At 37.2% G+C, this 26,462-nt stretch overlaps 1 protein-coding gene across 1 annotated transcript; it reads left to right on the top strand.

The window, feature by feature from the left end:
- LOC104596933 (putative disease resistance protein At4g27220) lies at positions 1-26,200 on the top strand. The gene is made up of 2 exons (XM_010258248.2): positions 1-127; positions 23,732-26,200. Exon 2 carries the CDS (start codon positions 23,990-23,992, stop codon positions 25,655-25,657), a length of 1,668 nt encoding a protein of 555 aa, XP_010256550.2. The 5' UTR covers positions 1-127; positions 23,732-23,989; the 3' UTR covers positions 25,658-26,200.
- The last annotated feature ends 262 nt before the right edge of the window (positions 26,201-26,462 follow it).

Raw genomic sequence — 26,462 nt, 5'->3', positions numbered from 1 at the left:
GAGTGTCTCTGAATAAAACATTTTCTGTTCAGTGAGCACTGTGTTGAACATTTGGAGGCCAAAGGCAGAGAGATTGAATCCACTGAAGAGGTGATTTTGTTGTTTAGACTTGAGAGTAACAATGGAGGTACGCTGACAAATCTCCAATAAAGACTCTCTCTGGCCTTCTCTTTATTTATTTATTTTTTCTATTTCCTTGATATTTATATCCATTTATCATACATTGATTCTATCTAGTACTCCAAGCCTCCTTGTAAGTTATTGAGAACTTCTCAAAATCTTATCAAAGGACTGATTATGATGAATTTTGTGACTTTAAGAATCACATTGAAGTTTGGATTTATGAAATTTGTTGGAATCAATTCTTGTTTCGGATTCAAAACTCATTTTAGCTAGTATTTGATTCTTTGAATAGCTTACAAGAATAATTTTTTCCTAAGAAGTCATTCATCAACCAGAGATAATTTTTGGAGCAAAACTAAAACCAAATATAGTATTGCCGTTTAACTTACAAAGTGAAACATGGAGTACCCATTAATTAATTTGGTTCCATGGCAGAACCTAGAACCTACCTTGTTGTGGTTGGTTGTTTTTGAAATCGGAACCTACTCAATGAACATTGGTTCTGGCCTTGGCATACTAGGGTCGGTTCTAGGGTCTACCTAGGGAACATGTTCTTTGGTCACTCTCCCCTTTAAAAAATGAAAGATGTTCTTTAAAATCTTAATTAATTCCCAATAAATATAACATATAATTTAAAATATCTTTACTGATTAAATTGAGTAATATAATATGTATATTAGCATAATATATTGATATATGGCTCAAAAGTCATCATTACAATCTAAATTTTGTAAATACTACCTTTTAAATATTATACACATTCAAAAATTAAAATGAAAACACATGATCAAATCAATTAACTCGGTGGTCGAGTGAGACCATGCCCTTTTTAACCATGAGGCTTGGATTCAAATCTTCACATCCTCAAAAATATTTTGGGGCTGGTTTACTTCAATGCAAGTTCGGTTCTAAATCCGGCACTGCCAATTCCAATTAAGGTCGATTTGTCAGGTCAGTTCGGGTAGGGTAAACCCCTAGACCCTTAACTATATTGGGTGGGGGTCAGTTCTAAGAGTTGGGAACTAGACCCTACCCTGTAACATATCGGGTAGGGTCGGTGCAAGGCAAGTTTGTGGTTAGTTCCATTCAATTTTGGGTAAAACCTACCCATTTGCTCAACCCTAGGAGAGACACCATTAGCCCAAGCCTAATTGATACTACCACATTCTTGGTAAAATTGTGACAGCCAAAGAATTGTACCCAAAAGGGGATTTGGTAGATACTACTATTGTGGATCAAACCTGTTTAGACCTTGATTTATACAACCTTAAATCATATTTGGTATTTGGTTAATTATTGGTCTCTTTAGTGAAATGCATTTTCTCTTAATAATGCTGACCTGATGTTTTAACTTTTAAATCCTCAGCTTAGAATATTGTCCCTAAACATGGAATGAGAGTCACCAATTCCTCTATCCAATTGGTTTTTGAGTGATTTCTCAAGGTGATTTGCTAAATCAACTAATGTGGCAAAATGAGAAATATAATTGGAATTTTCTTCTTTAGGAGGCATTATACAATATGAATGTTTTTGTTTTCACTTATTTTTGGAGTCACTACATCAGTGAAAAATATGTTCTTCAACTTTGTTTTTCTTTTCAAAGGGAAAAGCAAGTTGGTTTTGTTTCAAAAAACAACACATGCTTTTGGAACCATCGAAATAATAGATTTTAAAACAAAAGCAAATTTTTTAATATAAAAATTATATGATTTACGGAACCTGATAATATAATATTAAGTAACCAAAGTGAAAATCATGTTTTTGAAACCAGAAATTCAAGATCATGTTTTTGGTTTCAGTCATGAAAACAAAAAACACATACACATCATAGGGCACATTAACAATTTGTTTCCAAAGCAGATGGTTTTGATTTAATTTGGAACTATCAACAAGAAAAATGATTCACGTTGTAGAACGCCCCTTACTTGTTATATTCGATTCTTTACTTTCATTTTTCCATAATAGAAGTGCCACATTTAAATATCTTCAGGGATAAACTAAAACATTGAGAATTGAGAGAAGCCAACTAAAGTACGCTGTAAGTCTAATCCTTGTGCTAGTGGAAATATATAGTTTATCTCTCTCCAATTATCCTTGTGCAAAAGAACAATGACATTAGCATTTTGTTTATTACGCATTAACAGAAATTATTATGATGAACTTAGACACTAAGTATAATATTTAAGTTTGAATTTATTCCAATCCCTTTCATAGGCTCATTCTTCAATTAATTCTAAGAATTAGTTTCACGTGTAGGTATATGGTGGTCAGTAAGACCATCAGAGTATAGAATGTGTCAGACCAATACTATATGAACACTGCAATGAACCCTGAACCCAACACATGATTGTGATGAATTCATCACAAGATCCACGATTGCGATGAACTCATACTCGAATTGGCCGCAATGAACTTCGTCTAGCACGAATCTGCGATAAAGCTAAAACACACGCAGGATTGCAATGAACCTGACACCATTATAGAATCATAGAATCAAGATATATCGGGAATAAATGTCGGATACACATGTGTCTTTAAATTACACATGTGGGTTCAATAAAAGTATGCCTGCCAAATGATGATGTCACCCATGCCACATCAGCATAACAGGGTCACATACAAAGAGAATCTGGAAGTGATAGGATTCTTTCATAATGATCCTTTAATAAGATCTCCTTCCCTAACTGGAAAGATTATCTTTCGTAATAGAAAAGAACTCCTTCCTTAATAGCCTTAACTCTCTCTATAAAAGAGAGAGAGCAATTCTTCCCCAAGGGGAGACATATACAGCCTGGACCTAGGGTTTCTCACAAGAGGACTCTCCCTCTCTCCTTTATTCTCCACCTCCTCTCTCATCCCTGCCGCCATCTCCAGACCTTCGGAGGCTAACCGACTACCAGGAGTCTACCGTGAAAACACCATGAATAGATTAGAATATAATAATTTTTATCTTAGAACTCATTCTTCAACTAATGACTATTCAAAGTAGAACTGAAACCAAATATAGCATTTCCATTTACCTAAAAAAGTGAGACATGGAGTATCTACTAATTAGAATGTTTTCAATTTTTAAAGTCCTACTACTTTGCTGAATATACAGAGAAATATGTTGTACTAGTAGGGATCCATGTGATGCACGAGAAAATCTGAAAGATTTAATAATTTTATTTTTCATTTAATGTTGATTTATAAAAAATAATTATTGTTAATTGAATATGAACATATATATTTTAATAAATTTAGTTTTATTAATAATTTATATTAATTTTAATATTTTTTATTCTTTTTACTATTTTTAAATAAATTTTTGATTAATTTTAAACAAATAAAAATAATTATAAAAGCTAACATTTTTATTAATTCCACTAATATTAACAATAATATAGGAATGACAATGGGGTGGGTTCAGGGCAGGGCACCCCATCCCTTTCCCCGCCCCATAGTCAAGACACTCTACTCCATCCCCGCCTCGTCCCTAGTGTCACGAGGGTTTAGGGCAAGGTAACCACTCCTCAATGTCGGGCGAGTTCAGGGGCAAGGCACCCTACTCCTCATCAAGGATGGGAATCCTCAAATTTCTTTGCCCATCCCCAGTATTGGGCAGGGGGGGGGGAGGGGGTGCAAGTAGAGGTGTAAATTGGCTTGTGCTGGGTTAGTATGATACAACCCGCATGTGGCCTACACAAAGTGCGAGTTGTGTCATGTTGGCCCACGAGGCATCTCGGGTCATACCTCCCTCCTATGATAATTTGGGGGGACGGTTTGGCATGGTGCACGGTCCATGTCGTGCCACGGGTCGGGTTGGTCCATGGGTCGGGGCTTGGGCCAGGCCGTGCCGCACACCAAGCCAAGCTCAAGGCAAGGCACCCACTCCTCGTCCAAGGTTTTTAAAATTGGCCCAAATAGGGACCTGTTCTAGGGTCGAATGGTCTGACTGTTCAATCCAAACGGATGGCCAGCTCTAACAAAAAAATAAAAATTAGAAAAACAAATAAAAGACCAAAAATTATTGTCTAGGTTGATGGTTTGACCACCCAGATCAGTGGTTCGCTAACCAAATAAAATGGTTTTTGGACAAAAGTTGGTTTTGAGGTGAAACGATGTCTGACTCCCAATTTTTATTTTTTTTATATTTTTTTGCATCTTAACAAATTTTGAATTTTGTGATTTAATTATAGCAAAATAGATTGGCCCATTTGACCTAAAATGGTTTGATTTCTTACCACCACCTAGATGAAAACACTATCTTTCCAAGTAGATTTGAAAGTGGAAACCATCATAGCTTCTTCTACAAACAAAAGTACTTGTTGGCTCGTCCTTCCCTAAAAACAAATCTATTCAGAACAAAAATAAGTGAAGACAAATAATAAGAAAGGAAATCCTAAAAGCCCTCCACCATGTTGTTGTTCAAAGCAATACCCTTGAAGCCCTCTTGCTTACCAAAAAAAAGCAAAAATAGGAAGACAAAACGAAAAAGTCTAAAACCCTAAAATCCCACTGCCATGAAGAATTATGATCCAGCTAGTGGAAAAACAAAACCGAGAAGAAGAATCCTAAAAGACATAAATACCCTTCATTGTGTTGCTTCTAACAAAACCTTAGAAACTCTCATCCATGATATTGCTTGCAAAAGCGCATAACCCAAAAGGCCAAAAATTGAAACCAAGAAGAATAACTTTGAAAAGCCTTAAATCGAGGTTGATGCTGCTCCCTCGAGTATTTTCAAATTGAGATAAAGACCAACATGCAGAATAGAAAATGACATCCATGGTAAAACAAATTAAAACCTAAGATAAAGGGAGGTGGAGAATAAGAAAGTGTAGAAGAAATATAGTGGAAAGGTAGAATTGACCATGGAGAGAAGGGAAAGGAGTAGAGAACAAAGAGAGAGAGAGAGAGAAATACATCTAGATGTTATCCAAGATCCAATAAGGCAGTAAGGCTTAATGCTTTTTGGATTCAGCCTTGAATTATATTTTGCTAGGTGTCACAACTCCTCTACAGTGTTCTATAATTGACTATATAAAAGAAACCACTTTTACATCTACTTATCATTAGTTCAATTGTTCGGGTCAAAGAGGTCAACCTATGATGTCATAATTAAATAATAAAAATATAAAATTAGAGAAAAACTTAAAAAATAGAGAAAATACCAAAAATTCATAAAGTATGTAAATGGTTTGGTGGTAAAATGAACCCAAAATTTTTACTAGGTGATAAGTTAACTGTCTAACCTGCTGGTTTCATTGTGGGTTAGAAAAATTGATCCTTTAAGCTCTATATAGCTCCCCTAAATTTTGTGTTTTTCAGAATTTTTAGAAAACAAAAAAACATTTGCAATTGGGCTATTTAAATTCACTTGCAACTAATTCAGTTTTCTTTATATTAAAAGCTAAAACTAATTACTTCCTTATAAAATATGGGGAATGTTTGACCCCAATCTATGTATTACATAGGCCTCTTCTAATTCATATTTGACATAGAGAAAGATTGGGTCCATGCTAGCCGTTTAAATATAAAGAAGGGAGTAGGGAGGCGAGAGAATGATAACCCATTTGCTTTATGCACATGGAGTGTTTCCTAATAAACTTTTCTATTCATTATTCAGTGAACATTGTGTTGGAAATCTTGAAGCCAAGGAAAAGGGATTGAAGAGGTGATTGTATCAAGTGTTGATTGCATTGTTCTCTCTCCTAATTTCCTTGCACCTTACTCTTAAAATTTTGTCATATAATTTTTATTTTTGAAAACAAAAATATTTATGACATAAATACAATGACATTAGAATTTTGTTTGGGAATGCATTAAGAGAATTGATTATGATGAATTTTGTGACGCTAAGTATCATAATTAAGTTGGAATCTATGCAAATTCATTTTTTGGATTCAAAACTCTTTCTAGGAGTTGATTCTTTGAATAGCTTAAAAGTAATTTTTTTGTGGGAATTCATTGTTCAACTAGAGCTTAAAAGTAACCAAATAGAGCATTTCCATTTTACCTTAGAATGTGATTTTGCAAAGAATGTTTTTGGTTATATTTGGATATTTTTCAGAGAAGGTGTTAAAAGTTATAGGGTTTCATTTGTATTGTTCTTAAACTATTGGGGACTTACACATTTATAGGAGTAATAGGAGCCTTTGTATAATTCTGATAGAATTAGATGTTCTGCTTATTTAAGTCATTGGTTATCTATGATTAGAGTTCAGTGAGGACGAACAATTTGTTGTAAGATTGTAGAGAGGTCAGTTATGTATCTCTTGATATTTTTAGTGTATATCTTTCCCTCTCTTCTAATGGACGTAAGCTACAAACTTGAACCATGCTAAACCTTGTGGCGTGTTCTTTTTTTGGATTTTGAGAGGAGGAAAGTTGGTAATTGGGATTTTGGTTCCCATTGACCAAGAATCCTATGTTTTTCTTTTCAGATTTATGTAGGGACCAGAGAAAGTTTATTTTCCTGTTTACCACTTACCGGGTAAGTGATACCCATCTCCTAGGTGGATAAATAACTTTTCCACTTAAGGAGAAATTTCTAACACTTGAATGGGACAAAAATGTCCCTTTAAATAATGGATTTTTATGGCTAAAATGGTCATTACCTTATTTACATGAAAAATTAAAGAACATGGATAAATGCACTTACTCGGTAAATGTTTCCTAGGAAAAACTTGCCTAGGTAACTGCATTTACCTAGTTAAGTAACTATTCGAAAAGTAAACAAGGACTTGATGTTTTCTTTTTCTTTTTCTTTTTTTTTTCTTTTATTCTTAGGTTGCATTTGATAGCATAGAGTGGACCCCTATGCATGGAGAAATAAAGTATTTTCTAGATGTCCAAGGTCATTTGGTAGCTCCTGTTCATGTAGAAAATTCCTTTGCCCTCTCCAAGTGTCAAGCTACCTCCGGTCGCATTCGAGAGCTCCTCTTAATTTTTGTTTTTTTCTTCTTATTCATTGTTGATAAACAAAGGAATCCATGAACAGAGATTGTTGGTTATCTTTCACTCTTCCCTATAAGAAAAGAAAAATAAAAAGAAGGAAAGAGGAGAGAGAAAGGAATCCATGGCAGTTCGGTGACTGATTTGGTTGCACTAAATCCATGGGAAGAAGAAGAAACAAAAACAAGAACAAGAAGAAAGGAAGAAAGAAAGAAAGAAAGAAAGAAAGAAAGGAAAAAATGAGAGTAAAGGAAATGGTGACATCTGTGGCTTATTTGTTGTTTTGGAGAATCGTAGTGGCCACTCGTAAGGTAAGAGATGGGGGAGTTTGTAAGGTGTGCTCCTTTAAAAAAAGGCCAAAAAGAGAAAACATTGTTCTCCAACTAAAGTGTGCCCCTTATCAAATTAATCAAATTTGATTGCTCCCCCATACTCTATTTTCTCCCAACTGAGTTAATTGCATCTTTCTTGCTTGAATTTTATCCCAACTGAATCTGTATATATAGCATAAGTCATTTCTCACCAATGTATGTAGTCGTAAGTTTGTTTCTTCTTACCTCAGTGATTTCCCGCAGCCTTTCCCAGATGGTAGCTATGGGTACAAGGCTTCGGACCTTTAGTTAGCTTCCAACCAAGTTTTGAAATTGACCTCTGGGCTCAGGCCCAACCTCCCTCATCTTCGGCCCACCAAAACTAGCTTTTTTCGAAGTTGAACTGCCAACTCCCTCATCTTCAGATACCTGCCGGAGATTTTCCCCTTTTCCAAATCAGAGTTCCATCTGTGCGAAAGGATTTTTCATCCAAGACATGTCAATGGACTTGAACTCACTAGTTTCACTACCTCTTCCTTTGAATCTAGAAAGAAAAAAGTAGAACCTTCCCCTGACCATTCCTCTCACCGCTCCTCGAACATTTCCTCCTCCAAGGTTCCGCACTCACTTCTCTATTTCTTCGACAAACACTGCTCCATTCGCTATTTCACACACTACCACACTTCTTAACTGTACTTGTCTCTCCCTTACACCTTTCATTTTGACACAGAGTCGCATCCCAACTTTCATTGTCTTCAACTGAGCTTCTCCATCTTTTGAAAAGCCTAACTCCATCGGAAATGTTATATTTTCAACCCTACCAAGCATAGCATGCTATCACGATCTAACTACTCCCGTTGGTTAAGTCATGTGGCATTCACGTTGGCCCTCCAAGCAAGTCAGCCAAAGTGCACTCTCAAGACCCATATTGCTAGGTTGCTCAAGTGCTAAGGACACACACACCAAGGCACACAAGGGCACACTAAGTATTATAAGAGGAAAATATTATATTACACTAGAAGAAAGCTTACAACTCAGAGTGCTCTTACATCTTGGATGCCTCCTACAACTTGGATGCTTATTGCAAATGAAGGAGGAGACACCTATATACACACTAACCCCCTCTAGGAATCCTCTAGAACTATGTACACTTGGCATCATATAGAAGCACTTCTAGAATATTCTACTATGTACACTCACTCTTGTAGGGGATGCCTTCTCCATAAGATACAAGAGCACTCTAGAGGAAGTCTAGATTGCTCCCAACCCCTTTAGGTTGTTCCACACAAACTCGGATTGTTCCACAAGGTTCTAGAGAGTTCCACCAACATCTAAGCCCTTCTGGACACATGAAGAACACTCTAGAACACCTCGAAAATATGCAGAATTGGCTAGAAGCTTCAAGAAATATCTAGAAAACCTCTAGCTTAGCAACCCATTGTGTCACCCCATGACATTCTCCCCCACCTGATTGTGCAACGCCCTCGTTGCACTCAATTAGATTGTGCATCCCATTGCCTGATCAAATCCTCATGGCTGGCCACAATCAGGTCGTTCACTCGTACATACGATGCTTTTGATGCAGGAAACCCTTTCCACTTAACTGCCTATTCCACCCATGGAGTTACCACAGGAAAAGCAGTCATGGTCTCAGTGATAATCTCCTTAGGTTCATTGCCCTTTGGATATGTAACCTTCATAGCTGCTATAGCCACCCATTTTCTCCAATCTTGATCAGTTGTCTGGCCCCTACCAGTGTCCTTGCCTCATCGGCCTTTGCTTTGGCTTAGGCCTGCACACATGACTTTGTCCTTGCCTTGGACCTACTTGTCGTGTTGTACTGCCCTAGGTTGCTTATCCACCCCTGGACTAGATTGGCCCCCATGGCCTTGCCCCACGCCCAGTTGTAGGGCTGGTAACCTCTTCATTGTTTCACATGCCCCATCCACCAAAGGTAGGATGCATGAAGCCCTTGCCTCAATGATGCACAACACCCACACATAAGGAATGGGCATAGCCCGTACATTGTTGAAGAAGTTCATACCTAATATCATTTAGTAGTCATCCATTGACACCACGGTCACATCTATGGCACCTTGCTATTTCCCTAGTGGGATGATCACCCCTTGAGCAATGCCCTCTATTTCACATGCTTGGGAATTAACTGCTTTGGTCATACCCGTGCTCTTTGTGACCTCTAAGTCCAAGCACTTTGCCTCCCCAATTGAGACAAAGTTGTGAGTCACCCCTGTGTTGATCATGGCCTAGGTCTTCTCAACACCTCCACATGCATCAGCCTTTACCCTGTCGTGGTCTTGGCTGCACCTTACCCGGCCCCTCTAGCCTTTTAACACTGCAAAGTAAGTGCAATGGCCAAATCTTGGCCGCCTTAAGGCTGTCTTCCTTTTGTCCCATATGTGCCACTAGTGCACTAAGTGCTCTTCAATGTGGACAATCACGGGCATAGTGGTCCCCTTCACAAATGAAGCAATTCAGCTTTTCCTTGCCCTTGTCCCTTGACTTAGGCGGATTGGTCTTGCTATCCAATGCTTTGGTTTGGCCCCCTTGCCCTAGTAATCACTCCACATGCCCTGACCGTTCCTGTGGTTGTGGTCATCTCCCCCACCTATGTCGTGGCCACCCCTTGCACACTTGGGCTCCATTGAGCTATCCATGTTGCTCTCCCTTAACTTCTCTACCTCGGCCATGGCAGTGGCTAGATCCTACACCCCCTACATTCTAGCTCAATTTCTTGCCATGGTTGAAGTTCATCCATGAGGTTCAACAACAACTCCTTGTCCGCCATGTTGGGTATCTCAAGGATGAATGTGGAGAACTCCCGTACATACTCCCTAATCGGCCTAGTATGCTTCAACTTTCACAAGTTGTGCCATGCCAAGTACTCTATGTTCTCCGGATAGAATTGACACTTGATGTCCCGTTTGAACTCATCCCATGTGCAATGTGACACTACCCCTTATCCATGTCTGCGCAGTCCCATTTCCACCACAAGACAATTTTATCAATTAAGTACCCAGTGGCAACACGTACCTTGACCTACTCATCCCTTATGTGCATGAATTCAAAGTACTACTCCACATGCCATAGGAAGTTGTCCAATGCCCATGCATCCCTGAAACCATGGAAATGAGGTGGCTTAGGTGCCCTTACCTTTGGCACACCCTGTAGAATCCCCACCTCGTCCTATGCTAACAACTTCTTGTAGAGCACCACGCTTGCCTTTAGCTCATCCACATTTATTTGGACCTTGGCCAAGCTTCCCATTAGCTTGGCTTGTAGCCCTTCCCATTCTTTGTCTTCCCCATGCTAGGCAAGACCCACGATCTCTTCCATGATTGCCTTGAGCTCCACCAGCCTACCCTCTCGGCCATTAACTCAACTACCAATGTCTGTGAATTTGTCTTGCATGTCTCATGGAAAACTCCAACCTTGCCATCCTAGTCTCCAAGGTAGCAAGGATGTCCCTTGACGCTTCTATTGTTTTCTTGGAGTGGCCCTTCTCTTGCTCATGTGTCTTGTTATTGTTGAGTCCGTTCGACATCATGCCCATGCACAAGCTCCCACACACCCCTAACAAAGTTGCTCTGATACCACTTGTCACAACCTGACTGCTCCCGTTTGCTAAGTCGTGTGGCACTCACTTAGGCCCCCAAGCAAATCAGCCAAACTGCACACCCAAGACCCTTCTTGCTAAATTCCTCAAGTGCTAAGGACACACACCAAGTATTGTAAGAGGAAGAGATTGTATTGCAATAGAAGAAAACTTGCAACTTAAAGAGTGCTCTTACTATTTGGATGCCTCCTACAACTTGGATGCTTGTTGCAAATGAAGGAGGGGACCCCTATTTATACACTAAGCACCTCCAAGAATCCTTTAGAACTATGTACACTTATCATCATCCAGAAGCACCTCTAGAACATTCTACCATCTACACTCTTCTAGGGGATGCCTTCTCCATAAGATACAAGAACACTCTAGAGGAAGTCTAGATTGCTCCCAACCCCTCTAGTTTATTCCACATGGTTCTAAAGAGTTTCACCAACATGTAGTCCCTTTTAGACACATGAAGAACACTCCATAACACCCAAAAACATGTAGAATTGGCTAGAAGCCTCAAGAAACATCTAAAAATCCTCTAGTCCAGCAACCCAGTATGTCACCTTGTGACAATACGCTCTAATTATTCTTTTTTATTATTTATTTTTAATATTATATAATATTTTAATAATTTTTATTGTTATTTAAATAAATATTTAATGTGTAAATTAATAAAATGTATATTTCTTTAGATGTCACAACACTTGGATTTCTATAAAAGCAAAAAAAAAAAGTAAATTTTTCACATCATGCTTTTAGAGTCTTTTCAGATTTTTCTAGACTTTAGAAATTAAATTTATCAAATGCCACCTTAGCTTACAATTCCCTTTCCTATTGATTCAAAGAATATCTACCCAATCTTTTTTTGATCAACAATTACATTAATCAACACATATAGGGAATTTTAACTAATTCAATGAATGGAACTGATCAAACCAAGATCTAACATTACCATATTCCTATTTAGTTAGCTTTAGTTGATAAAATGATCAAATATAAGACTAGATAGGTCATAGGTTTGCTTCCTTGTAGGATGGATATGGGTTTGGATGTGTATGTTTATATATAAACATATAAACATTGTAAGATTAGTGTTTCAAAACATGTCTTATAAGATTCAATTACTTTTTCCTTTCGAGACAATGAATTAGGGGCTCATTCGTCCATGTCAGTTAATTAACCCATAATGCTTTCATTATTAAAAACGATGAAAAAAGTTTGATTATGATACTAGAAAAACATATAACCAGTAAATTGGTATCATTAAAGGTAGTAACCAATCAGGTGCATTTCGTAGGGGGTTTGATTGCTCAAAGCTTTTTTTTTCTATCATAATTTTTTGGGATCATAGATTTTCCTAGAGGTAAAATAATACATAAACCAATAACCCATCAAATTGAATGAATTAATGATTCAATTGCATAGGTCAATTGGTTATTCATTGAACCAATGATATTTAATATAGTGGGTAGGAGATTAGCTAAATTAAGATTATGGCTGGGCCACTGAATCACTAGTCCAATTGGTTGGTAAAAAACTAGTTAAAAGTATCATATAACATTTATGTTGTATTTGAAGTCAATCAAGTAAAAGTGATCCAATTTATATTTGGATCTATCTAAATAGAGGCATTTTCTAGATAGAGTGTTAGATATGGTTTCAAAGATATGAAAACAGAACTGTTATGGATTTTGACTATGGGTCCATCTAGATTTGAGCCAAGATCAAATAAGACAGAAAGGGTTAAAGCTGATGATGTTTGAGCTGGTTGCTTCCTGTTGGATGGCAGCTCGGATGTCAGTCTGCTTATGTGGTCGGTCAAATTGGAAGGAAACAATATCAGAGGTTTCAATGTGCTTTACCTGGTGTGGACATTCTGATGCTTAAGTTAGCGAAGAGTGTGGTAGCGAGCTTGAATGCTAGTAAGTAAGAGGACTAGAGAGCTAAGCCGTGCGTACCTTGTGTGGGTGATGAGGGCCTTTATAAAAGTGAGCTTCCATGGAGTTCACGAAGTGTTTCTGAGATCACTGGTCCATGTAACTCGGAGTCCATTTTGCACCTAGAAATGAACTTCGTGTGAGCTGATAAGGCTTATTGAGTTCGTCTGATCCGAGCTGGATGAGGATAAGGCTTGCTGACGTGCGTCATGATCCCAAAGAAATCGGAGATGGTTGGTTCCCTTCTAGAAGAATGCTACATGGCACCTTGGCAAGTTGCGTCATCACAAGTACTCGGACCTTGACGATCTTGGCTGAGGTGCCCGAAGTGCTCGAGGTGACCTGGCCCACTAAGGTGTTCAAAAATTCTAATCTGTCGTCCCACCATCAGGTCATTCCACGTGTCCTCATGCTAACGAGTCGGGCCAAATTACTCCTCATCGAAAGCTATTTGGATAATTTATACTTGAGTTTTGCTAGGTGTTATAGCTTCTTTATAGTGTTCTTAAAATTGAATATAAATGAAAGCATTTCTCCCTCTAGGTGTTAGGCTAGATATTCAATTGTTTGGGTTGAAGATGTCAACTTATGATATCATAATTAAATAAACTTGGTAATAGAATAGAGATGGAATAGGAGGGGAAAATAAAGAAAGAATAAGGAACAGAACCAACGACAATTTTCTTGCCATAGGAACTCCATAGTCACAAATCCAGTACTTGGGTTGGTCCTTACAAGTGGAAACAATTCACCATCATAGCTTCTACAACAAATAAAAGTATTTGTTGGCACATCCATCCCTAAAAATAAAGATATGTAGAACAAAAATAAGTGAAGACAAATAGAAAGAAAGGATATCCTAAAAGCCCTCCAACATGTTGTTGTTCAAAGCAAAACCCAAGAAGCTCTCTTGCTTGCCAAAAATGAAAACACAAAAGTAGGAAGATAAAAGGAAAAAAATCTAAAACCCTAAAATCCCACAACCATGATGAATTATGATCCCACTAATTCTTTGATTGGAAACAATGCAAATAAGTGTGAATGCAAATATGTAGATGTAAAACAGTCCATATAAATTGCAAAAGTTGTGTTTGTTTTGCATTGACAAATTTACCTTCTTACCAAACAGACTTTTAGTTGTAACGGATGCATACTAGAATTCCAGTAAAACATATTCCTTTTTTAATCAAAAGTCCACTTGAATGAAAATTTACTTCTTTTTTACTGATGTACTTTTACATCTTATTGTCAATGTAAATATTTATTGGAAAATGTGTTTTCTGTCACTTGTCAATGCATAAATATAATGTTGCCAAACAAAGGCAAAAGTGAACCTGAGTGCAAATTTACCTTGAACTGTGATTTACACTCCACTTGCGTCACTTCCAAATGCACCCTAATGGAAAAACAAAACTGAAAAGAAGAACCATAAAAGACCTAAATACCCTCCATTGTGTTGCTTCTAAGAAAAACCCTAGAAACTCCCATCCATGATACTGCTAGAAAAAACACAAAACCCAAAAGGCCAAAAATTGAAACCAGGAAGAATAACTGATCTAAAAATCCCTAAATCGAGGTTGGTGTTGCTCCCTCGAGGATTTTCAAATAGACACAAAACCAACATGCAGAATAGAAAATCACACCCATGGTAAGACTTAAAAACTAAGATAAAGAGAGGTGGAGAAGAAGAAAGTGTAGAAGAAATACAGTGGAAAGCTAGAATTGACCATGGATAGAAGAAAAAGGTGTAGAGAAAAGAGAAAGAGAGAGAGAGAGAGAGAGATGAAGTTCCTCAAAACACAAGTTGTAAAAGTAGTTAAAATTCATTGATTAAAACACTACACTTAAAAAATCATCGATTAATTCCAAATTCTCAACTTGCACGAGTAATTCCACATGGGGGGTTTCTATCTACTTGCACGAGTAATTCCAAATTCTCAACTTAGATGCCTTATATTCCATTTTAAGGATGTATATTAGATTAGATAATACAAATATATAAATTAGTGAAAAACATAAAATTTAGAGAGAAAAATGAAAATATAATACATAAATACAATGAGATTTAAAATAGATGTTCAATCCACCATGGAAAATTAAAGGTAGAGCGCTAATTAAATGTTGTCAACTTTTTAACTCTTAAGTCCCACTTCTCCATAAAGCTATGTTTGGTTTGAAGGAAAAAATAGGGAAAGGAAAGGAAAGTTAGAGAAACCTTCACAAATCTTGTATAAGTTTTCCTACCTTTACTAAAAGGGAAGAATTTTAAACAAGGTTTTAAGTGAAGTGGTTTGCCCAAGATCCAAACTAGTATAATATCCACATTTAATGGGTGTTAGGTTAATATAATGATTAAACCCAAAATGGATTGGATATGGAAATCAGATTTGTTCCCCACAAAATTGGTCCTCACACCTACCTAGCTCACAACCCTTGCAATTGTGCATTGGAAACATCTCCCCATGGATATATAGAAACATACAAGTATCAAGATATTTCCAATGTACAGCTGCAAAAGCTATAATGTGGGTATGAGGACCCATTTTGTGAGGGGTAAATCTGAAATCTTTGATATGTGTTTTCTTATGATGTGGCTAAACAAAAAAGACATACGTGACACTTCAAGTGATCAACAATGGACACATGGCAATAAAGGGATTGAAAGGCACCCAATGGGTTGACTTTTAAGAAGCCTAATTGGGGTTAAGCCATAACTTAAATAAAGGAAAAAGACGCAAAACTACCCCTACAAAATAACCCCCTTCTCTTCTATAAGAATTGATAGCTTATTACTTATTAGGGGGGCCAACTAAAATATTACACAAAATCCTTTAGAATGTGCCCCGTTCACAAGTTGTCCCTTAGGAGGAACAAAAGTACCTTCAAACAATCCCTCCAAAAGATAACTATTTACAAAAATGCCCAAGAGACCAAAACCCAATAGAGGGTGCACCCAACTTCCCCTGATTACAAATACTCAAAACAGAAAGTTCTAGTCATATTACAAAAAACAAACAAATTCAAAAAAATACTTCTATTTTTTCTTTCTTTTTTTTTTTTATTTTTGTGCTCATCATTCCCGTCGAGTTAACAAGAGCTTGACTCTATGGAAGCAACAAACTTAGCAACATTACATATGTATTCATTCAGCATCATAAACTCTTTTTCACTAATCCAAGAGTTTTAAAATTGTTGGTTTTCCCTCTACTTGACTAAGAATCTAAAATAGGCTCTATTTTGAAAGTTGTTGACTAAAACATATTCTACACTTTCTAGTCACTCAAATTTGTTAGAAGTGTTAGACTTCTGTGCTTCTCTCTGATCAACCATTGTTATTGCTTCTGGATCTATATGATAATCAAAAAGGCCTAGTAGCACTTAAAATGGGCCAATCTTTTTCTACTTTATCTTTTGGTATGTCCTAATAGGAAATCACTCAACTCATAAATAAACCATGATTACAGTGCCCTCATGAAACTCCTTCATCCAATGATACTTATCCTTAATTAGCTTCTTTCTACTTTTGAAGGGGGTGCTCTTACTGTCATAAATTCTCTGTTGGGAGGTCTTAAAGGGTACTCATTGGCATATGAAACACCATGTTGCTAATTGCAGGGTTTTGTTCAATTGAATTTCCTCATAATTCAATGCAGTTCATCAAAAGATCTGAGAACCTTGATTGTACACTGAGTATTTCTATGTTAATTCTCATGCCATTTGGCATAAAGAATCCTTCGCATTGGTCCCTTCTAGTTACAAAAATGCATACACCCTATATAAATACAATAAGATTAGTATTTTGTACCACTTCTCATTGGAATGTGAAAAGTTGATAGTCCATTAAACTGTAGTCAATTTTTGAATTCATGTCTCACTACCTCCTCCAATCTCTCCTCAGTCTTCTCTAGACATAAGGGATTTCATTCATCCCAGTTTTGAATATTAGAACATACAAAGGAACTAAATTAGAGATTTAGGACAATTCGACCACGTAGTAATTGTAGTACAATAAATGGAAATCCTTGCCAATTTATGTGCAACCCTATTAAAATTCCTCTTAACATGACAAATTGAGAAAGAAGATAGGCATTGAAGAATCCCCCTACAATCAGCAATTATAGTGCTTATACACCATGGTGGTGAAAGAAAGTCCAACAATAGGCGGTTGACAATTTGTTCACTTCCACTTGTTAATGTTCTTAAGCCCATTAGTTAAGTTGTATCTTAGTTATATCAATTGAAAGTCAATTAGGCCTGAGTAATGTATGGTGTGGAAGCCACAAATATTTCATATTGATACTTAAGGGTTTGGCCCATGCATAGAAGCACATGGGCTGAATTCATTAGGTAAATCTAATGAACCATTGAACTAATCAAATTGGGCTCAATATGGGTCCAACACTTAAATGTAAGTGATCCTTGGTTCCAACCACCCTATGAAACACAAGGATAATGGATTAATACAAGATAAAAGCCTATAAGGTTTTATCCCTAAATGGTCTTTTGCTCTTAACCTCTCAATCCAAAATATTCAAATACTACTTCTAAGGAAGGACTCCTTCCTAACTATTAAATGTAGCGTCACACCCTCTAATTAGATGGACCCTAGGATTGAAAATTGTTTGCAAGATTTTCATTAAATAACTTATTACAAATATAAATACATTTTTCAAGATGATTTCAAAAAACATTAAAATCCACTGTCATCATTTTTAGGTTTACATCAGAGAGAATGTAAATGTAGATATTCTCTTGGTCTGACAAAGGGGTCAATCCTATCATAGTGATCATCCACTCAAGTAGTATCCTAAATTTCTTGAACATACCCAAGTATTTAACCCTTAGAGGATTTCAGTAGTTGGCGAAACAATAGTAGCCCAATCTAAAACCTAATGCAATATCTTTATCCAATATGGGGTTAAGTGCAACTTTCTAGTTTTCCCAATTTGTCTCTAAGGTCTAAGGTATAACTAGAAATTGGTCATCAATTCCTCATTCAATGTTTCTTAATAAACACCCACTAATATAATTGTACCTTGGGTCTATCCCTACCAATTGAGACAAGTATTCCACCAATTCGATATTATATCAGTATCAATAATGTTAAGATAAACTCACTAAATTTATTGATTGAGAACATTCTAAACTAACATAGGCCTAAAAAATGTTTAGCTCATGGTGTAAAACATAAAAAACACACCAACCACAAACATGAAATAATAATTATTTGACTTGATTAATCATAAAACTCAGAATACATTAGTTTGATTGGAACTAAAGGAATACATTGTCTAATAGGAACATCTCTAACAAATTTGTATGACCATAATAGATGGCATTATCAGCTTGCTTCCAATTACCATATGACCTCGATGTGGTGGTGGATGGAATTGTTAAATGACAATGTCAATGGGGAAAGCACTAAAGGATTGGGATGGGTTTGAATGAAAGAGAGATAAGGGATTATCAGAGTGAAATGAAGATTAAGTGATTCTTTATTTATTAAAGAATCACAAGAACCACTTGAATAGCTTAAAATATCTCGAATAAAAAATAGCTTGAATGCCTTGAACCTAGAATGCCTCAAAGGGGAATCTTACCTAATTATATTTGAGTCATTTTCTACTTTGGATGTGGTTTCTCCTATGATTTAGAATGTAGTGTGGATTGGGTTTCTTCTATTGCAAATATTTCAAGGTGGACAAATATGGCATGATTCATCATTTTTTTGCCCATAATGTTCAACAAGTTTAGTTGATGAAGATAACACTAACCATTTCCCCCATCTTTACCTTATCTTGAGTATAATATGGAGTGAGAGCTACTGATTGTGGAAAGTTTTTTAATTTAAATTTTGTAAGGCTAAAATGGTCATTTTCATACATTATGGAATGAGGCTATTTTAGGTGATCAAACTGTTTAGGTATTGCCCAAATAGAATAACCCAAGAGGGGGTGAACTAGATACTAAAAGGATTTCCCCCAACTAAAGCCTTTTAAAACAATGAATGCAAACTTGAAAGAATGAAAGGCTATGTAAGTGTGCTATGCAATGTGCAACAGATAATTAAACAATCAAATAAGTGAAGATGAACAAATAAATTAAATGATTGTTGAAAAGTAAAGCACACAAAGATTTATAGAGGTTTAGCCAAACCCATCCTACGTCTTCTCCTCATGAAATTTCTTGAGATATTTCTACTAATAGTTGACTTTTGGATGCTAGCAAAACCTTACAACCAATAGAGCTTCTAGGTGCCTATAAGACCTAACTAGTGAAACATCTAAATGTCAATCAAACCTGAACATAGGCTTACAGGTGGCAATACAAAGTAAATGCCTCTTAACAGGTTGACAGAAATAAGTACAATGCAAACTATATTAGATGCAAGAGTATGCACAATACAATAGGTTCAAACCCTTGAAGAGATTCAAGAAAACTCTAGGAAAATAATTAAGCAAAAAGGTTACTTAGTTTTTCTCACACTAGAATTGATTTAACTCAAAGATCTCTTCATTAAAAACTCTTGCTCATAAATGCTATCTTTCGTTTAGCAAATATTCACCAATCAAGTTTTGAAATGTCCAAGGTCATTTGGTAGCTCCTGTTCATGTAGAAAATTCCTTTGCCCTCTCCAAGTGTCAAGCTACTTCCGATCGCATTCGAGAGCTCCTCTTAATTTTGCTTTTTTTCTTCTTATTCATTGTTGAGGAACAAAGGAATCCATGAAAAGGGATTGTTGGTTATCTTCCGCTTTTCCCTGTAAGAAAAGAAAAATAAAAAGAAGGGAAGAGGAGAGCGAGAGATTGAGTGAGAGTGAGTGTGTGTGTGTGTCTGAGAAAGAGAGAGGAAATGGGAATAATGGCAGTTTAGTGACTGATTTGGTTGCACTAAATCCATGGGAAGAAGAAGAAAAACAAGAACAAGAACAAGAAGAAAGGAAGAAAGAAAGAATGAAAATAATGAGAGTAAATGAAATGGTTGCATCTGTGGCTTATTTGTTGTTTTGGAGAATCGTAGTGGCCACTCGTAAGGTAAGAGATGGGGGAGTTTGCAAGCTGTGCTCCTTTAAAAAATGGCCAAAAAGAGAGAACATTGTTCTCCAACTAAAGTGTGCCCCTTATCAAATTAATCAAATTTGATTGCTCCCCCATACTCTATTTTCTCCCAACTGAGTTAATTGCGTCTTTCTTGCTTGAATTTTCTCCCAACTGAATCTGTATATATAGCACAAGTCATTTCTCACCAATGTATGTAGTTGTAAGTTTGTTTCTTCTTACCTCAGTGATTTCCCGCAGCCTTTCCCAGATGGTAGCTATGGGTACAAGGCTTCGGACCTTCAATTCGCTTCCAACCAAGTTTTGAAATTGACCTCTAGGCTCAGGCCCAACCTCCCTCATCTTTGGCCCACCTAAACTAGCTTTTTTCGAAATCGAACCGCCAACTCCCAAAATGGTTCGGGTGGGAGAATTTAAACTATTCTCTCTATATGAAATGCTAGCATACCTGGGACTCACCACACACGCGGGATCCTTACAAACTACAACTCCAATCCACTCGTTGAAATTTCTCAGGTCATCTTCAATCTCTACAAACCCTATACAAGTTCTTGGAACCTTCTCTCGCTTAGCTCCTCGATGTTTCTCCCTACGCCGTTGATTCTTTTTCCTATGGTGGGAGAGAAAGATTCTAAAACCTCCCTTCTAATCTGCTTCCATGGTTTCCCCTCGACTCTTTGCCTTCCTACCTCTTCCATCCTCCCTTTGCTAACGTACTTGGACCTTACGTTGCATTCAGATGGTTTGCATCAATGGCCACTAGTTTAGACATCCGAAGTCCCTTTCCTTTTAGCATCTCTAGTCCCTCTACCACCACCCTTACCATGAAAACCTCTCCCTGAAGCTACACCGACACCACTTTCTAGATCTTTCCATCTCAAGTTTAAGGGATCTATATCCATGAAACCGCCCAACATGTCACTCAATTCCTTAAACACATTCCAACTCCACGCAAACAGGGGAAGGCCAAAACAAGATACCTTCCACTTCAGATACCCGCTGGAGATTTTCTCCTTTTCCAAATCAAAGCTCCATCTATGCAAAAGGATTTTTCATCCAAGACATGTCGATGGACTTGAACTCACTAGTTTCACTACCTCTTGCTCTGAATCCAGGAAAAAAAGAACCTTCCCCAGACTATTCTTCTCACTGCTCCTCGAACATTTCCTCCTCCAGGGTTCCTCACTCACTTCTCTATTTCTTCGACAAACATTGCTCCATTCGCTATTTCGCACACTACCACACTTCTTAACTCTGCTTCCCTCTCCCTTACACCTTTCATTCCGATGCAGAGTCTCAACCCTACCTTAATTGTCTTCACCTGAGCTTCTCCATGTTTTGAAAAGCCTAACTCCATCGGAAATGCTACCGTCTCAACCCTACCAAATATATCATACTGTCATGATCTAACTACTCCCGTTGGCCCTCCAACCAAGTCAGCCAAACTGCACGCTCAAGACCCTTCTTGCTAGGTTGCTTAAGTGCTAAGGATAGACACACCAAGGCACACAAGAGCATACCAAGTATTGTAAGGGGAAAAGATTGTATTACACTAGAAGAAAGCTTACAACTCAAAGAGTGCTTTTACAACTTGGATGCCTCTTATAACTTGGATGCTTATTGCAAATGAAGGAGGAGACCCTTATTTATACTAATCCCCTCTAGAAATCCTCTAGAACTATGTACATTTGGCATCATATAGAAGCACCTCTAGAACATTCTACCATTTACACTTTTCTAGGGGATGCCTTCTCCATAAGATATAAGAACACTCTAGAGGAAGTCTAGATTGCTCTCAACCCCTTTAGGTTGTTCTACACAAACTCTGATTGTTCCACAAGGTTCTAGAGAATTTCACCAACATCTAGAGAGTTCCTCTGGTTACTAACTTATGCTTGCACAACCTTGGCTGTGAGAAATAGTTGACTATCGAATAGTGTCTAGGTAACACCAGCCTCGATTGTTATAGGTAATCAACAATTCACTATTCACAACCTAAAAAACTTTGAGATATTGATACCAATGGCCTAGAAAATTATTTTTTTAAGCTTCCAAACATAGATCAAGTCGAAGAATGAATTCAAGAACACCTAAGAACTAGAGCTAATACTAGCCATCGATATCTAAGGTATGGTCATTCAAATCTAGTCAAGTTCAACCCCGTAGAATGCATCTCATGCAAGTAATTTACGTCAAGTCCTAAAAACTAACACAATGTAGATCACTGGAACTTGATGTTATTTTTTTTTTCTTTTCAATTCTTGGTAGCATCCTTCTTCTTTGGAGAAGAGCAGGTTAATTGATAGACACCCAATGCATTTCATTCAAGCTTGGATTCTTCATAGCAATTTGTTAAACATTTTAGCTCAATAACTACAACTTCACACTTAAATCAATCATTAGTACACTCAATGGATTTGTTTATCATCAAAACACATAGGGTCAATACAAGGGTGATGTAAGAATAGCCAATATGAGTCTTAGGACAGTTGGTTTGTCAGAAACTACCTTTTTGGGCCTCTGAATTGAAATTTCGTGGTTAATATTCAGAATTTTGTAGTAAAAATTGAAAGTAAGGGCTTGTGGATGGTCCAGAATCTTTTTTGTGGTGTTGATTCCTTTTATTAGGTGCTTAAATTCTAAGTTTTTTAGACCCCTGATGATTTACACCAGTAATGGTAACTTGATGGATATTGACATCCATTGAGTTTGGTTTTGAGATGGGAGAAACTTTGAGACGTCTTGAGTTTAATGGTTGGGCCATATTTGAGTTTTGATATAATTAAGTGGTTTAACTTTTGGTCATTTTTCGGTTAAATTAGTTGGAAATAGATTTTTTTCTAATTTAATGGTAATTGGATTTCATAGGTTGTTAGAAATGGATTTATATGGATTTTGGGATGTATCACATCACATGGAGAAGTTTGATCATTCAAATGGTATCTTGATGATGGTTATCCTTAATGTTGATGCAAATTGGTCTTACAGTGGTAACAGGTTTTATCATTAGTTGAGGATTGGTGCGTATAGGACTTGGATTTGCTGGTGTTCAAATTATTTGTTTTACGTTTTGACTATTCTATGATTGAGCCAACTTGATTTGAAATGGAATAATCCTTTTGTGTTTGGTTGTAGTGCAAATTTATTTGCATTAGTACAAATACATAGGGGTGCAAATGTAAAAAATGCAATTTCTTGTTTAATTTTGTTTTGGATTTTACTTTATTCTGCTTCATATCTTAATTTATTTCATTTGTACCGCAATCAAACAAAATAAACTAAAATTTGAAATAAAAATATGTCAGAATTTACACTCAAATCATTTGCACTGCCATGGTTTTACATCAATACAAATTCATTTGCGTTGCAACCAAACACAAACTAATATGTTTTCTCTTTATTTTGCATTTTTCTTTTGTGCTTTTTGGTTTTTGGCACAACAATATTTATGCAAGAAGGTTGGAGAAGCTTTCATCACATAAACCTTATACTAATATTACAATTGAATGAATAGGCAAAACTGTCCTCGAGAAAATCAGGACAACGGTAATTGCACCGCTGACGTTCTTTGAAAATGTGGCAAGTGTTTATTCTTTCTTTCTTGCAAAATATTGAATTGTGAGATTTGTGCGCTTTAAATTCATCACAAAAAGTTGTCACTTCCTTTTTTGTATATTGTGAATGAAAGTCTGGAATGAAGATTAAAATGAGTTAGTTCATTTCCATTTTCTCTTACAATAATTTCAGATATGGCCATGGAATTTGTATCATCCATCTTAGTAGAAATTGGAAAATGCTTGCTGGGACCAGTGTTCGAAGCGGTTGGGCAGCGTGTTAATAATGTGGTTAAGGTGAAGGAAAACATTGAGAAGCTCAGGAAGCAAGTCCGTGAACTGGAGAAAACGAAAGAATCCGTTGAAAAGTTGATAAAGAAAGCAGAGAGGAAGGGAGAAGACATCAAGGATAATGTTACGAAATGGCTTGAAGATGTGATGTCTATTATAGATGAAACAAATAGTTTCATCGATAATGAAATTAAGGAGAATGGCAGTTGCTTCAAGGGCTTGTATCTTTAACTGTGGCTCACGCTACCAATTAAGTAAGAAAGCAGGGGAGAAGATGAAACGCATTAAAGAGCTTCAAGAAGGTGGCAGGTTTGATGTTGTATCTGATCCAGCTCCTCCTCTTGCTATAGAATTCATGTGTGACAGAGATTATCAGATGTTTAAATCGAGAGAGTCAGCAAAAGAGGAAATCAAAGAGGCATTGAAAGATGAAAATGTCCATGTCATTTGGGTTTATGGGATGGGAGGTGTGGGCAAAACAACTCTGGTGAAGGAAATTGGCAAACAAGTGGAGAAAGAGAAGCTTTTTGACAAGGTCGTGATGGCTGTGGTGTCCCAAGATCCAAACTTGAAACCGATTCAAGGTGAGATTGCAAGGATGTTACCCTTAGAATTTGAAGAAAAAGAAGATGTACTGGAAAAAGCACAGAAGCTATCAAGAAAGTTGCAAAACGAGAAGAGTATTCTTATTATCTTAGATGATATGTGGGATAACTTAGATTTGAAGCAATTGCGGATCCCCTTGGATTTGGATGACAACAACCAGAGGGAGAAGAGAGGGTGCTGCAAAATCCTACTCACAACCCGAAGCCAAGATGTATGCCATGAGATGAAGACCCATCCACAAATTGCTCTTGACGTCTTATCAGAAGATGATGCTTGGGGTTTGTTTAAAAGGAATGCGGGTGATGTGGTGGAACATACTAGAGCTTTGCGTGATGTGGCTAAGGAAGTTGCTAGGGAGTGCAAGGGTTTGCCCGTAGCAATTGTAACAGTTGCTGGAGCACTAAGAGATAAGAAAGATTTACAGGTTTGGGAGGATGCACTCCAAGAGATTAAAAGGGTTGAACCTCAATACATCAAGGGTTTGGACCAGAAAGTGTACAAATGTGTGCGATGGAGTTACGATTATCTGGACGATGTAGAAATCCAACGCTTCTTCTTGTATTGTTGTCTGTTTCCTGAGGTTTATGAGATCAAAATCGAGCAAATGATGTGGTATTGTTTTGGAGCAGGAGTATTTGAAAATGTTGAAACAATTGAAGATGCAAGACGCAGAACCCGTAGGATTGTGAATAAGCTCAAAGCGTCTTCTCTGTTGTTTCAAGGATGGAGCCAGGATTTCATCAAAATGCATGATATAGTTCGTGATGTGGCCATCTCAATTGTATCACCGCCTGTTGCTGTTGGTAATAGATCTCATCATGATGAACTATTCATGGTCAGAGCTGGTAAAGGACTGACGGAGTGGCAAAGAATGGAATCCGGCATTACCAAAGCTGTAGCAGGTTACACAGCCATCTCGTTGATGAATAATTATATACAAAAGCTGCCTGCAGCTGATGGATTATTGGAATCATCATCTTCAGGGCGGCTAAGGACTTTGTTGTTGCAAAAGGATTCCAGTAGTAGATCAAAATTGGAAATTCCAAATACTTTCTTTGGAGGGGTGATCAAATCACTTACAACACTGGATCGGAGTACTAATATCATTGGTCCCAGCAGCCTATCACCGATCCAGTGCTTGACAAATCTCCGTACGTTAAATCTACAAGGATGCAGGGGGTTACAACAAGAGGTATCTGTACTTGGATACTTGGATCTTTGAAGCAACTTGTGATTCTCAGACTAAATAGATGTCATTTGGAAAGGTTGCCGCTGGATATGGCACGGTTGACCAATCTAAGGCTGCTGGATTTATCAGACAATAAAGGTCTGATTATACCACCCAATGTGATATCAAGCTGGTCCCATCTGGAACAACTATACCTGTTTCGGAGCTTTTGCGAGTGGGAGCAGGTGCAAGGAATCACAACCGGCGAAGAGAAAAAAGCAGCAGCTAGTGGGATATACATTTCATGGCCTCACCACTCTATGTGGGATATACATTTCCAAGCAACATTGAGAACATTGAGATCCTTGACACAACATTACAAAGTTAGGACAAATGCTGGTCATAAATTCATTAGACTCTATGGAGAGAGAATCATCATCTAAATGATTTCCATGATTCTGAACATTATATTGCAATTTTTTAGGTTTCCAACTAAAGTCATTCATTAACATGGCTCCACAAAGGAGGTCTTGAGCTGACTTGGCTCTGCATCATAGAATAAGTAGGCATTTAAGAGCCCTTGGAATAGCTCAATAAAAGGCCGTCTGTAAGTTGACAGAACATTAGTGAATGCACCTTTGACAAAGTATAGTCCTGCCCAAACATACAAGTAATTTCTAGGAAATGCAAACGTCAACACCCCAAGGAAGTTAGATGACCACTTCACTTGCACATAGGTGTTGGAAAGGCCTAGGTAAATGCTTGCTAGCATAGGAGGAACCAAGCTATATGTAATGCCATGAGCCATTCGTGATGTGCCTTGAATGTTCTAGGACAAAGGAATGTTAAGGTCACAAGG

The sequence above is a fragment of the Nelumbo nucifera genome, chromosome 5, assembly GCF_055504915.1.
Source record: "Nelumbo nucifera cultivar China Antique chromosome 5, China Antique-T2T, whole genome shotgun sequence".
In the NCBI taxonomy this organism is placed as follows: Eukaryota; Viridiplantae; Streptophyta; class Magnoliopsida; order Proteales; family Nelumbonaceae; genus Nelumbo; species Nelumbo nucifera.
This window is presented reverse-complemented; position numbering and strand designations above follow the sequence as displayed.

Excerpts from the sequence above, each read along its gene's own strand:
- LOC104596933 (XM_010258248.2), top strand. The coding sequence starts at position 23,990 with ATGAAACAAATAGTTTCATCGATAATGAAATTAAGGAGAATGGCAGTT.